This window comes from Xyrauchen texanus, chromosome 7 (genome assembly GCF_025860055.1).
Source record: "Xyrauchen texanus isolate HMW12.3.18 chromosome 7, RBS_HiC_50CHRs, whole genome shotgun sequence".
In the NCBI taxonomy this organism is placed as follows: domain Eukaryota; kingdom Metazoa; phylum Chordata; class Actinopteri; order Cypriniformes; family Catostomidae; genus Xyrauchen; species Xyrauchen texanus.
Genome location: NC_068282.1, coordinates 15,376,715 through 15,391,486, shown reverse-complemented (window position 1 = coordinate 15,391,486; position 14,772 = coordinate 15,376,715). Strand labels below are relative to the sequence as shown.

Below are 14,772 nucleotides of genomic sequence, written 5' to 3'. Positions count from 1 at the left end.
CTTTAGGCGGTTCTTAGTTAAAATTCAACTACCAGCTACAGTCACTCCCTTTAGATGTCCCCCTCTCTTATTTCAAGCAATTTGAAAGCATAGCGAAGTCTTTCATTTGGAAGGGTAAGTGTCCCAGATAACATTTCTGTAAACAGCACATAGGCCGATTGACAAAGGTGGCTAGGTCTACCCAAGATTTTGTTTTATTATTATGTGTTCGGTCTCAGAAATTTGGCTCATTGGTCGCTTCCACCTGAGAGAGCCCCTACCTGGCTTTGTATTAAACAGGACATTATTGCCCCTATCTTGCCATTGCAAAGCCTTTATATCAATCTAACCATAGAAGTTAAATTATACCCTGTTATCTTTCATTTGCACTCTGAGTGTTTAATTCTGATATTTATTTAAATGTTGCCTCGAGCTTATGGCTGTAACCTCAACTACGTATTAATAAGTCAACTTTCTGCTTGTCAGAATGGATTGTGAGGGGGTTAATACACTCGGTGACCTGTAGGTGTAGTGTGTGAGATCCTTTCAAAATTTGGTTCAACATTTTGGGATCCCCAAATCTCAGTGTTTTAGGCATCTACAGCTGCGCCACTTGCTCTGTACTATTTTTGGGAATAGCATTCACCCCCCCTAAATGCCAGATACTATGAGAGTGGTTATTACTGTTTTTGGAAAAGGTCATGAGGCATCAGTGTATTACTCCCTATTAATTCAGAGTCTGGGGGATGGAACCTCGACCACTCTCAAGAGATTATGGAAGAAAGATTTAAACTTGGAACTGGAAGAGGGAGAGTGGGCTGGGATTCTAAAAAATGTCAGACTGCATCTAGAGATGCAAGGGTGCACCTTAAGCAATTTAAGATTTTACATTGGTTCTATTGGACCCCCTCTAGATTGTGTAATCTTGGTCTTAAAGACAACCCCACCTGCTGGTTATGCCATTCAGAGGATGTAGACATAAACCATGTCTTTTGGTGGTGTGTTGAGATCCAAGAGTTTTGGTTGAAGGTTCAGAGTCTGATGTGCGATGTATTAGGCACTTGGTTATCATTTTGAAAATAGAAACATAAAGAGCGTGGTCTTAACCAGTGTCTTGATCACCAGACATATAATTTTAAGGGGCTGGAGGTCAGCTGGAGCCTTTCAGAAGTGGTGCTCGGAGATGGGAAGGGTGGCAGCCTTTGAAGAGGAGTTGTTTAAAAGAATGGGGAAGTACAACGGGTTCGTGGAAAAATGGGGCGAGTATATATAATTTATGAATGGGTGATTATTTTTATTATATTTTGTATTTGTTTATTTATTTGTTTATTTTATTTATTTAGTTTGTGTTTCTATATAATTTGTGACCACAGGGATGTTTTTGGGGCCAGGGTGGGGTTGGGGATTGGGAGGGGAAGGGGAAGTGGTAATTGTGGGGGTTAAGATTGATTCTGCGTATATATGTTTTGTTTTTCTGTGTTCATTTATGAGAATCAATAAAAAATTGTTACTCTAAAAAAAATCCAGTCCCTACAGAGATCTTACTCGTAGTATTACAGTTCTCACCTTACAGACTGCAGCCTGCATTATAGCATCCAGACCAGCCTCAGGGGAGTCTAGGTTGCCAGAGATTTTCTGTTTGCTAACCTCCTTTTTAAACTCCTTGGCATTGTCAGTCAATGGCAGCACATTTTGAAAACTAAAAGCTGGTTGGCAGGTATCTATACGATTGGGGCAGGGGTTCTGACGTTTTTCCTTCACTTGACTGACGTACGGCAACATCTGCTTATCAACAAAAGAGCCAAAACCTGAGAGATGGTAATAACGAGAGAGAGAGAGAGAGAGAGAGAGAGAGAGGTAGGTTTTGATAAATTACAGAAATGTAGCTCTTATATGTAAAATATAAACTGAATTATCTTTATTTAGGGGCCTTTTTCAGAAAATAGTGATACAAGCAATTAATTGGCACTTCATGTTATTAATTTGATTACAAATTGTAATTAATTGACAGCCCTAAAAAATTACAGATTTGTATATTTAAAGGATAGTTCACCCAAAAATGAAAATTCTCTCATCATATGTTCACCCTCATGCCACCCCAGATGTGTATGCCTTTATTTCTTTTGCAGAACACAAAGATTTTTAGAGAATTATTTTTGTAATTCCATTCAATGCAAGTGAATGAGACCAGACCTTTCAAGCTCAAAAATCAAACAAAGGCAGCATAAAAGTCATCCATATGAATCTAGTGGTTAAATCTATGACTTCAGAAGCGATATGATAGGAGATTGAGAAAAAATATCAATATTTAAGTCCTCGTTTACTATAAATCTCCACTTTCACTTTCTGAATGTAAAAGTGAAAATGGAGATTTTATGTAAAAAAGAAAAAAAAAAGAATAGAAATATTGATCTGTTTCTCAATATTGATTGCATTGCTTTCAAAATTCATACTGTATATTAAAACACTGTAGTAGTATGGATTACTTTTATGCTGCCTTGGTGATTTTTTGGAGTTTCAATGGTCTAGTCACCATTTACTTTCATTAAAAGGACCTACAGAGCTGAGATATTCTTATAAAATATCTTAATTTTTGTTCAACGGAAGAACAAATGTCATCCTGCACCATTTCTGCTATGGACTTTCACAGTATATACAACCACCCAGAACACCCAAACATTTGCATACCAATGTGATAAAAATATCATAACACCCTGGCAACCAAAAAAATTGTGGTACAGATTTGATCGTCATTTAGAAGTCTCACCGATTCGAACAGTCTGTGTGATCTCCTTCAGCTTTCTAAGTATTTTCTGCCCCAGGGTTTTAATTTGTTCCAGATCATCTTTCATGGAATAGCTCAGATCCATTAGGTAGTACAGGTCTATAGGGTAACCCTGCGCCCTCTTGAACTCAATGTTGAATTCATATGGAACTCCTGCACATTTGAAAGTAAGAATACAAGGATATGGGAGTTGATTCTCAATATAATATTAATAGAGTTTCAAAATGATGCTTGATGAAAATGGTTCACATTGAGGGTCTGGCTTGAAGCTTTACTTCTAACAATGTTGTAGCATGCAATTTTATGTTGTTTACTGCATGTCAAAGCAGAATTGTCAAGCTTACCAACTCTGAGTTTAATCTTGACATTCTGAGGTTTAAGCTGGACCACATTTTCAGCATCACTGCTGAGGTCGTTGTTCTTCATGTAGGTCTTGGGATGTTTTACAGGATTGATCACATATTCCTCTTTACAACTTCTAGTCTGAAGAGACTCAGGAGTATCACAGCGCCGTTCATTAGATTCACCTGATTTCAGGAAGCCCTGCAACACAAGGAAATGTTAGTTACATTCACGTAACAGCATGATGTACTAATATTTCACATTAAAAGACAATGACCAGAGCTGAAGTATTTGATGAAAGCGAACAAACTTTTTTCTTTTTTCTAAAAGTGACATTTTGTTTCTGGTATGTACTTCTGTTTGCATATTATACATTTTCAGCATGTGACAGAGTATGTGTTTTACTGCAGTCTATTAACGAGGCTGCTTAATTTCCTCAATTTCAAAAGTGCAAACTTTATGTATGAAAGAACTGAAAGAATGAATAATTAAAGTGAAATAGCCTGTTATAGACTGTGAATGAAACAAAGTGGAATGGGACCCCATTTATGCCACTCAATTATCATTTGAGATAAAAAAAAATACATCTGTTAAGAAATGGATATCAATTATTGTATAATATGTCTAAACAAGTCTAAAATATCTACTCATATCTAACATGTCTAATAATAATACACATCTAAACAGGACTAAATAGATGTATCAACAGTTTGATATCAAAATATATTTTCATCATATGATTTAATGTAATTGATAATTGTTTTTAATTTTTTTCTTAAATGTATCCAAACGTTTAGACCTTTTTATACAAAAGATTGTTTAATTAATCGATTTTCAGATGATTATTGAGTAAAATAATAGGTTGACGAAGACATACTGCTAAATATGTCAAAGTTTCACAATGGTACATACATAACATACCATTTGTTTTGCTTTGGTTAGGAAAATAGGTCACTGCAGGTCACCATGTGAGGAGTGTAAAAAATAATCATTATATAAATGTGCATTGCTAAAGAAGCAGCTGGTTAGTTTGCATAGAAAAACATGCTCAACCACAGGTACCACGCTTCCAGTGAGATGCAAAAAGCAAAGCACAAGGTTACACATTTTGCCAGTGCTGAATATATAATGGACACTTTGTTTCTCTGCAATCCTAGTTCTGCATTTGGTCCATCTTCCCATCTTTTATATTCTGATCATGCAGAATGGACTGTAGCACCAGGTTAAATTTGATCCAATTTATGTAATTCAATCCTTGAGTACCAATTGCTGAACAGGTTACCAAAAAACAAACACCCCTTGCTAGCTCTATATGATCTGACCCTTGAAAATGACTTTCATTGGTTTGGATTCAGTCATATTATGTAAAATGTTTGAATCTTGAAAATAATGGCAGTTAAAAAAACGTTTTTATAGTGTATGACTGACCAGCTGACTGACAATTCATTGTTAGTTTCTTTAGTGAAGCTGACAGAGATGTGGCAAGATCATTTGGCAGTATGTCATTTGTAGCTCCATCCTGCAAATAATAAAATCACTCATTCTCTGCTGTTTACATGACATTGCCTACCGTCTGTGTGCACCACGCACATCCAGGACTCGTTATACATTCAGAACATGAAGGCAAAGATTGACACAATGGCTCCTGCCCTGAAATGCATATATGGAGAACATCAAATATTAAAAGCATCAAGGGAGAAAGAAATGGCTCGTTTAATTTATCTAAATAGCAATGGATGTGAGTTCAAGTGCATTACCTAGTATCGGCCTTTGTCCCACACAGTGAAGGAGAAAGGTCACTATCACAATAGACTTCATAACCTGCAAAGAGAGAGAAAGAGAACAGAAGCTTTATTATGTGATCTGCTTGCTCCTCTAAGGATTATATTCTATTAAGTTTGTTACTTAATTTTGTGTTTTCTTTTTACATTTAAGGCTTAAAATCAAGAAAGAGAAAAAAACAGGATTCTCTCTCTCTCCCTCTCTCTCTCTCTCTCTCTCAGTTCAGTTCAAATGAGCTTTATTGGCATGACTTGTACAGTATTGCCAAAGCGTTGGCCATTACATAGGCAATGAACAAATAATCAATAAAATTAATCAGTGAACAAATGCATTAATACATTTATATATCAAAAAACAAACAAACAAAAAAAAAAACTTTTGAACCAACATTCAGACCCTAGTTTTCTCTCTCTCTCTCTTGCATAGTTCTCAGTGCTAATGGTGAACATATGACACACAACATCATAGGCTACCATATGACATGCACAGTAATAAAGAGTAACAAATCTAAATACACTGAGTGCACAATAATTAGGTAAATTGTATTCCTCAGGATTAATTTTATTGTTGAACAAACACAATGCTCTCAGTCAATCCAAAATATTATTGAACCTCAAATCTGAATGTTTATCAAAGAAAAAGTGAGTTTGGTCTTTCTCAGGGGAATATACGTATGCACAATTAGGCAACTAAATTACAAAAATAAATTCTCCCAACTTAATGGTTTATTCAAAATTTTTAGAGTCAGTGCAACAAATAAGTAACACAAAATGACAATTAAATAAAAATGTTTGGCCTTTCAAAAATATTCAGTGATGAATATAGCCACCCTTCTTTTCATTAACTGCCATGAGCCTTCCATCCATGGAGTCTGTCAGTTTCTTCTGTTTTAATGTTCGTGCTCAACTTTCGCTGAAGCCGCAACCACAGCCTCACAAATGCTGTACAAAGAGGTGTATTGTCTTCTCTTATTGTAAATCTCATGTTTGAGAAGGGACCACAAGTTCTCTATAGGATCAGGTGAGGAAGGGGGTCCAAGTCATTATTTGGGCATCTTTGAGGCCCTTGCTGGCTAGCAAAGCAGTGGAGTACTTGGATGCATGTGATGGAGCATTGTTCTGCATAAAGATCATGGTCTCCTTGAATGCTGTGGACTACTTCCTGTACCACTGCTTGTAGAAAGTACTTTCCAGAAACTGGCAGTAGGTTTGAGAGTTGAGTTTCAGTCCATATTCAACTCAGAAAAGTCCAACTACCTCATCCTTAATGATAGCAGCCCATACCAGTACCCCTCCTCCACCTTTCTGGTGCCTTACTCGAAGTGGTGCCCTGTGTCCATTAGTGATTCAGCCACGGGCCCATCCATCTGGTCCATCAAGATTCACTCTCATTTAATCTGTCCATAAAACCTTTGAAAAATCTGTCTTCATGTATTTCTTTGCCCAATCTTGATGTTTCAACTTGAATATATTCAGTGGTGGTCGTGTTTCAGCCTTCTTGACCTTGGCCATATCTCTGAGCACTTGGCACCTTGTATTTCTGGACACTCCAGGTAGGTTGCAGTTCTGGAATAGGAGGATATCCTATATCATTGGAGGATAATGGGTTCCTGGTAGAGTTACATTTAATTCTTCTCAAGTCTTTTGCAGTTAATCTGTGCCTTTTCTACTCCATGTGTTTTTTTGCACCCCAGTTGACTATTCACAACAAAACATTTGATTGTCCGGTGATCACGCCTAAATAGTTTAGCTATTTCAAGAGTGTTGCATCCGTCTGAAAATTTTGACTTTTCAGTGCCAGTTAAATCTAATTTTTTGGCCCATTTTACCTGAGGTAATGAAGCTATCTTATAATTAGGCACACCTTGATATAAAGTGTTAGTGACTTTTGCCACACCCTCCCTCATTACACAAATACATACCACCTGAAAATGATTGAATCCAATAAGCATACAAGTTTATATGGTTTGGAGTTGGAAAATTTGCATGGAAATAATCACAAGATCAGAATCACTTGCCTAATAATTGTGCATGCAGTGTATATATGAAACACCATTTTAAAATTACCCTGCTGTATTTTTACGCATGAGAACTTTCACAACACCAGACAGGCGACAGTGAGTCAGCCCTTACAAGAAGGAAGTCTGCATACAGTACTTCTTCAAATGAGATCAAGGTGACAGTCACACAAAATACAAAACCACTTGTAGCATTCAACATTCAATTAGTTCAGAGACAGTAATTCAGCAAAGGGAAGATGCAAACATTATAATGTTCTCAAGAGTAAGATAAAAACAAATTAGATTATAGCAGTAGATTTGCAAACCCTCAGCTGTTAATTTTAAAGATAACTTGTACAAAGTTTTAAGAAGAGCAACCACACATTTTCCATTGTGGGTTGCTCTTGTTTAACTAACGGAAACTTTCAGAGAAGAGACAGGCTGCACCAGATGGTGTTTCATAATACATATGTAGTGAAGAAGGCTATGTAACAGTAGGCTATGTAGCCTATTCTAACATCACACTAGACATACAGAAGAAAAATTAAATCTGAAATCCAAATCATCTAAATCAAATATTTATTGGGAGCACTTGAGAGACTGAAATAATTCAAAATGTCCATTATTAAATACATACTGATGATTTGAAAGAAACTATGTAGATCTGTAGTTATCCAAAATATGAAGTTGACTATATTATAATTAAACAGAAAGAGAGAGGACCCCAAAATACAAGCATTACACAGTTTAAAATTACAATAGAGAAGACACAGAATGAAATGAAAGATACTACTGTGCTATTAAAAAGATTTAACATCTGTTTAACAGCATGTTGCATAATTTTATGTAGTTGTTGAAGTCTGGTACATTTTCAAAGTGGATAAAGTCGACAATTCACCTGAAGAGTTCTTATTTATCTATCAAAGTGGTAAACCGTTCCTTTTATATATATATATATATATATATATATATATATATATATATATATATATATATATATATATACACACTTCACTGCTAATTTAAGAACATTAATTCCGAAGTTAGCATACCATCACAATTTTATTTTAATTGTATTTGTTAATTGAACTTATTATTAGGAAACTCATAATCATAGGCCTACTAAAGTTCCAAGACTGAACAAAACCTAGTAACTTATAAGGTTTATATATTTATCACAATAAAATCTAGTAAACATTTTCATTTTAATAAATGTTCTTACCATAGATGTGAGAGGTCGTTTGAAATCAGCTCGTCAATGTGCTGGGCGTCATTATCAACAACTTGTGTCTTAAAATCTCGTGAGCTTCCTACCTAGACAGCATTTCAAAGCATCCTAGAAAATCATCCACACAAGCGCAGCACGCCTCAAGGATGTCCAAACAAGCTGTCTATGTAGGGGGCTAACGAGGTTTTGAGATACAAGTACGGATCTATATCTGTTACATCAAAGAGGATGTGCGAAATTCAAAGGTTACAAGCAAAGTGTGGTCATTTCACTTTACCTCTTCCTGTCTAGATTTAGTTCATGTGCATATACTTTTTCATTTTTCACTTTCCCACACGCCAAGTAACTTGCTTCAACCCTTCAATATAGGCTAGCTACCTTCAAAATATTTACATTATTATTTAATATTATATGGAAACAATAAGTAGCACTTATTGATATGTATAAAACAAATACATAGCATAAACATTATAATCGTTGTCTCAAGGTTGCGGTTTTTACTATTACAATTTTCGACACATGGCGGCGCTGTTGTGAACGCATCCGCATTCAGCGTTCACAGTCATTGGACTAACATGTTGTGTTATTCATGAAATATTTGTACATCAAATTTGTTCGTAATCCTAATATTCTGCTTTTAATCATTCAAAATAAAGTTCCCTACAAAACGGTTTTATGAAAGCATCTTTATTTCACCACCACGAGAAAGGTGCTCGTTTCTTACACATCAAACTGCTTGAGCAAGAAAATACTGTGAACTCACACATGACTCATCAGGACATTAAAGAAATAGAGAGGGAGAGAGAAAGAGAGAGAGCCTTAAAAGTAAAAAAAAAAAAAAAAGATTTATACATTTTATTTAGTTAAAGATTAGGCAATACAATTAGATGGAAATTTGTTATTAAACTGAAATGGATTCATCTTAAAAATAGGCTAAAATATTTTTTGGAGTGTAGTCTTGCAATTAGATTGATTTATTTTTAAAAATGTGCACAATTTAAACCAGACATTGTCAAACATCAAATCTAGTTGTGAAAAAACATGTTTCTGTGTTTTTGTCAGATGTTTTTGTATACTCTTAAAGTAGCAGTTCACCCCAACAACATATCTTTTTTATTATTTATTTATTAATTAATTAATTATTTATTATTTCCACTGCAGATGTATATGACTTTCTGCAGACCACAAAGATATTTTTAGAAGAATATTTCAGCTCTGCAGGTCCATACAATGCAAGTCAATGGTGACCAGAAATTTGAAGCTTCAAAAATCAGATAAAGGCAGCACAAAAGTAATCCATAAGATTTAAATCTATATCTTCAGAAGTGATGTTGAGTGGCTGAGAAACATGTCAATATTTAAGATCTTTTTTTACTATAAATCTACATTTTCACTTTCATATTCTTTCACATTTTGAAAATGAAAGTGAAGATTTATGAAAAAAAGGACTTAAATATTGATCTGCTTCTCACCCACACTACATCACCTCTGAAGATATAGATTTATACAACAGGTCTGTTAAATTATTGATTCTGTCTGGTTAACAGACTTTCTAAGGTGTGCAATATTTCTTCAAGTAAACGCACGGCTATGAAGTAGTTCCAGGTCTTGACCGCATAACAGTTCCATATCACTTTGCCAAATTATTTCAGTTATTTCAAATAGCTGTACAGGCTACCACAGCAAAATAACCAAATAAAACAATGACTTTGGATAAATACATCAGATAAGAATTACATACAAGGTCTATAATATACTACATTTATTTCAATTTCGGTTGAAAAGTGGCCTTGTGCTCCCTCTCTCTCTCTTTCACTCTCGTCTCAACCACACTCTCACACACAAAATACATCAGTTTCTAAATTATACAAAATTACTTATGTGCAGGTGTTTAATTTTATTTTGCCCTAATCAGCCTCACTGGAAAGCACCCTCGTGCTCCCACTTCCCCTCTCTCACCCACCCTAACACACACATTATTTTTCCACACACATACTTGGGAGCCTGACACATAGCGATGTCAACAGACCCACGAAACTTCATAAAACAGTTATGTAGCAACCAGAAACCTATATACAAAAATGGTGACACTGAGAAGTATACTTAAACTTGCATCTTGGCAATTTGAAGCGATGTTTCTGCTGACGAGAGCTGCAAACACAGGTAATCCAACACAATCTCTCTGTTGTCTTTTATTCTTTCTCTCGCTTTTGCTCATGCACACATGCAAACACACACACACACACACTGTTGCTAGTTCTAAAGTGACATTTTCAAACTATCAACAGTGGGTCAGGCTGTATCCATGACGCTGAATCCATGGCGGAATAAAGTAGTTCCACTCACAAGAGCGTTTTATGGACAAAAATGTCTTGACATAAAACCTTGAACTATGTTTTAAGGTGTGGTAATTGCTATATAAGTGGAATAATTTACTAGGGCCAGTTGAATTATTGAAAAATAATGCACACACGAGGTGTAACTTTCTTTGCGTCATGACCGCATTACCATATCTGGGTGTGCATTATTTTTGAACAATTCAATGGTCAGTCGTCAACTATTCCTTACTTAAACACTGGAGTCAGATGGATTACTTTAATGTGGCCTTTATGTAATTTTTGGAGCTTCAAAGTTCTGGTCACCATTCACTTGCATTGTATGGACCTACAGAGCTGAGATATTCTTCTAAAAATCTGAGAAAATCATACACATCTGGGATGGTATGAGGGTGAGTAAATTATGAGATCATTTTCATTTTTGGGTGAACAATCCCTTTAACTAGATTCTGTAACTAAATTTAAATTAAGTTATTATTGTGTTGGAACTTATGGCTCATAAACTTCGCTACCTCACTGTAATTGTGTTTGTGTGTGTACAGTCTAGACTGCTCCTCTCTTCTTTATAACATGCTCCATAGTAGCTGTCTCTGATGTGTCCAAATTGATCTTGTATTTGGCCAGAATCTTTAGAATGGGCCTAAGCTTTAGCCACCACTGAGTCTTCGGTATACGATGCCTGGAAGAGAAACAGAGGCAGAGAGAGTGAGCACTTGAGCATGCAGTGATAAGGAAGGACTCCCCCAGTGAATGACAATGTGTAAGATAAAACAAAACACTAGTAAAATGAGGGATCACTCACTCAATGTCTGTATCCCCTTTGAGCTCAGATAGAGGCTGGAAGACCATTGCTCTCTTCTTCATTCCCAGAACACAGGCAGAATCAGGTGTATTAGCAAAGATACGCCCTGCTCATATAGGAGCAAAAACATTTGGGGAAATGTATTAGCACACACTTCAGTCTGCATGTAAATTGTAATGATATTTACATAAATTACAATTCTTCTGGTGCTGCTTTTCTTTAGCCCTGCCTATTGAAGTTTACTCACCATGTCTGTAGCAATCCTTCAGTTTATCAGTCAGCCACAGCACAGCTTTAGCACCCATTTTTGTACCAAATGTTCTATCAAATGGTGTAGGGGTTCCACCCTGTAAAATATTACAGAAGCAAGTTAGTAATTGTGACCTGTGATAATAAGAAGGAAAATGTATATATATATATGATATTGCCTGTCTACATCATTAGGACTAATCAGAAAACTCAGTTTTTATGTTAAAGACAACATGAAATGGCACAGCCTATTTTACTTCTGTAAAGTTATGATTTTAGAGTGAAACAGGATTTTCAATGAGAAAACTGTGTCCATTGGGAATTGTGATAGGTTGCCTCTATATGAAACGTGGTTAAAGGAGAGGGGTTCAACAATAAGACGGCTTGGTGATGTCAACCGAAAGAGAAGTCGTTTCAGAGGCAGAGCAAGTTATTACATTTCTTTATTAATATTTTCTTTGTTCACATTAAGATCAGTAACATGTATTAAAAGGAAGATTCTGAGTTACAGATAAGTTAAGCCCAATCGACAGCATTTGTGGCATAATATTGATTTTCCACAAAAATGTATTTAGATTTCTTTAAAAAAGCAAAGATCCACTAAATCTACTACTTACAATGGAAATGAATGGTGCCAATCCATAAAGGTTTTTCTTAAAAGTAAAGCAACTAAACATTAACAATATACATGTTTAATTGCCAGTTTGATACAATTACTTACTAACCTTTTCTGTGTAAAGTTATAGCCAATTTTACAACTTAGTTGCCATAATAATGTAATGTCATCAAACCATAAAACAATGATAAGAGTTTCTTATGTTTTAAAGGCTTTTATTGGCAAAAACACTCAATTTATGCAAAGAGTCAATATTTACATTGTTGACCCTTGTTCTTCATAACCTGCAATTTGCTCTGGCATGCTGGATATCAGCTTCTGGGCCAAATCCTGACTGATGGTGATCCATTCTTGACTTATTAGCGCTCTGATTTTATCACAATTTGTGGGCTTCTGCTTGTCCGCTCGCCTTTAGAGGATTGACCGCAGGTTCTCTATGGGATTAAGATCCAGGAGTTGCCTGGCTACGGATCCAAAATTTCAATGTAATGATCTCCGAGGCACTTTCCTTGTGACATTGTGCTCCATCATGCTGGAATATACATAGATCATCACTAAATTGCTCCTGGATCGTTGGGAGAAGTTGCTCTTGCAGGACGTTTTGATACCATTCTTTATTCATGGCAGTGTTTTTGGGCAGAATTGTGAGAGAGCCCACTCCCTTGGATGATGCTTCACTGTTGACACAGAACTCATGGTAGCGTTCACCTTTTCTTCTCCGAATTATTGATTTTCCAGATGTCCCGAAGAGTCAGAAGGGGGCTTCTGCTGTCCAATCCTTGTACTTCCTGCAGAAATTCAGTCTGTACTTGATGTTTTTCTTGGAGAGAAGTGGCTTCTTTGCTGACCTTCTTGACACCAGGCCACTGTCCAAAAGTCCTCGCTTCACTGTGCATGCAGATTCACTAACACCAACCTGCTGCCAATATTGAGCAAGCTCTGCACTGGTGGTGACACGATTCCGTCTCTGTGGGACATCTTGAAGCCTTCTTCACTGCAGTTAAACCTCTATCCTTAAAGTTCTTGATTATCTGGTAAATGGTTCTTTCAGGTGCAATATTCTTTGCAGCAATTTCCTTGCATGTGAGGCCATTTTGATGCAAAGCGATGATAACAAGAACACAATGATTGGAAGCACTTCTTCCCTCCTTTCATAGCAAACAGTCTGCTCTTATAATTCAATCAGAATGAAAGAGTGATTTACCTGACTAGTACTTGTTCACACTTTCCCAGGTGCTGCTGATATGATTACTGAAATGATGTTGGCTGGTAATTTTGTGCCAGGACCAAAAAACTGTGAAATTTAGTTTTTTGTGATAAAGTTAATGTATGATAAACATTGCGAATCAACACCACAACAACTGAAGCAGAACAATTTGCAAAAAACAAAATTTATGTCAATGCCAATACTTTCGGCTGTATGAGGACAGATGAGTCGTATTCATTTTTTTGTATTAATCAACATTATGCCACAAATACTGTTGATTGAGCTTCACTTGTATTAAACCCAGAATATTCTTTAAGATAGTATATAGATTATATCTAATTTATGATTACATGTTGTCTTAAAAACACAGAATATTATCATTATTGTTTGCGCAGACCTGCTGCATGTGACCAAGCACATTCTTACGACAGTCAAAAACTCCTTTGCCCTCTTCTGAGTACAAGTTGAAAAGGAAATCTGTGGTATAGTTTGCATTACATTTCTCATTCCTGTGGGAAAACAGTTTGATATTATTAGTGCTGGCACAAGAATAAAACAACACCAAAGTCATTTGTCTATATTACAACATAAATTGACTGAACAAGAAAGAGAGAATGAGGATAAGAGGGAAAAGATGCAGAGGAAACATAGAATGGGACAGAAAGGCAAACCTGAGGATGAGGCCTCTTTTCACTGTGGTCTTCATCTTTTCCAACAAATGTTCCACGTTTGTCTACCTCCCAATCAGAAATGAATAATTTAAAAGACAAATAAAATGACATCAACCCATCCATTCATGCACTAATCCAATCAAACAAGATGAAACTGTGCCTCACCTCCAAGTCGTGGATGCCAAACGGCTCCTCATAAATATAGGCAGCGTCAGCCCCAGCAGCCAGTCCTGCCATAGTTGCCAGATATCCACAGAATCCTCCCATAGTTTCAATAATGAAAACCCTGCGCTTTGTTCCTGCAGCAGACTGCTTTATCCTGTCACATGTCTTAAAAATGCACACAAGAAGAAAAAATAAGATAAAATTTGCTTCGTTTTGCATTTTTCTATTTTTTCATCATCACAACAGTTTGAATGTGTGTTTTGTAAGACCCCCTTATTTGCTTTAATGACAGCATACAATTGAGCTGGCATGGACTCCACAACTTTGTGCAAAACCTGATGATCCATGTTATCCCAGCATGATCTGAGAATCTATCAAAGAGCATCTTGTGTGCTTCATCTTAAGCAAGAATATATTATTATTATTATTATTATTTTACAAAGAAACTAACAATTTGATTAGTGGCCTAAAAATATTGCATAATCTTAATATTTCTTATTAATTTTAAATAGAGCTGTCAGCCGATAAAAACGTGTAATCGTAAATTGCAATTAATCACAAATTTTGAAAGTGCTGAAATTTGACACTATATATATTATTTTCCTGTAAAA

General features: G+C 35.9%; 1 protein-coding gene across 2 annotated transcripts in view; it reads right to left on the bottom strand.

The window, feature by feature from the left end:
• Positions 1–14,772, bottom strand: part of LOC127646485 (ATP-dependent 6-phosphofructokinase, muscle type-like) — a 48,550-nt gene that overhangs the window by 11,747 nt on the left and 22,031 nt on the right. Inside the window, exons 17-24 of one of the 2 annotated variants that reach the window (XM_052130180.1) lie at positions 14,162–14,326; positions 13,997–14,058; positions 13,723–13,834; positions 11,501–11,600; positions 11,254–11,359; positions 8,110–11,130; positions 4,864–4,927; positions 4,677–4,756 (exon numbers count right to left, since the gene is read on the bottom strand). In XM_052130180.1, coding sequence (XP_051986140.1) covers positions 10,995–11,130; positions 11,254–11,359; positions 11,501–11,600; positions 13,723–13,834; positions 13,997–14,058; positions 14,162–14,326 — 681 coding nt within the window. In that variant the 3' untranslated portion in view covers positions 4,677–4,756; positions 4,864–4,927; positions 8,110–10,994. Of the gene's footprint in view, positions 1–1,545; positions 1,788–2,746; positions 2,918–3,108; positions 3,308–4,676; positions 4,757–4,863; positions 4,928–8,109; positions 11,131–11,253; positions 11,360–11,500; positions 11,601–13,722; positions 13,835–13,996; positions 14,059–14,161; positions 14,327–14,772 lie in introns of those variants that run through there. The other variant, XM_052130181.1, reaches the window with a different exon arrangement.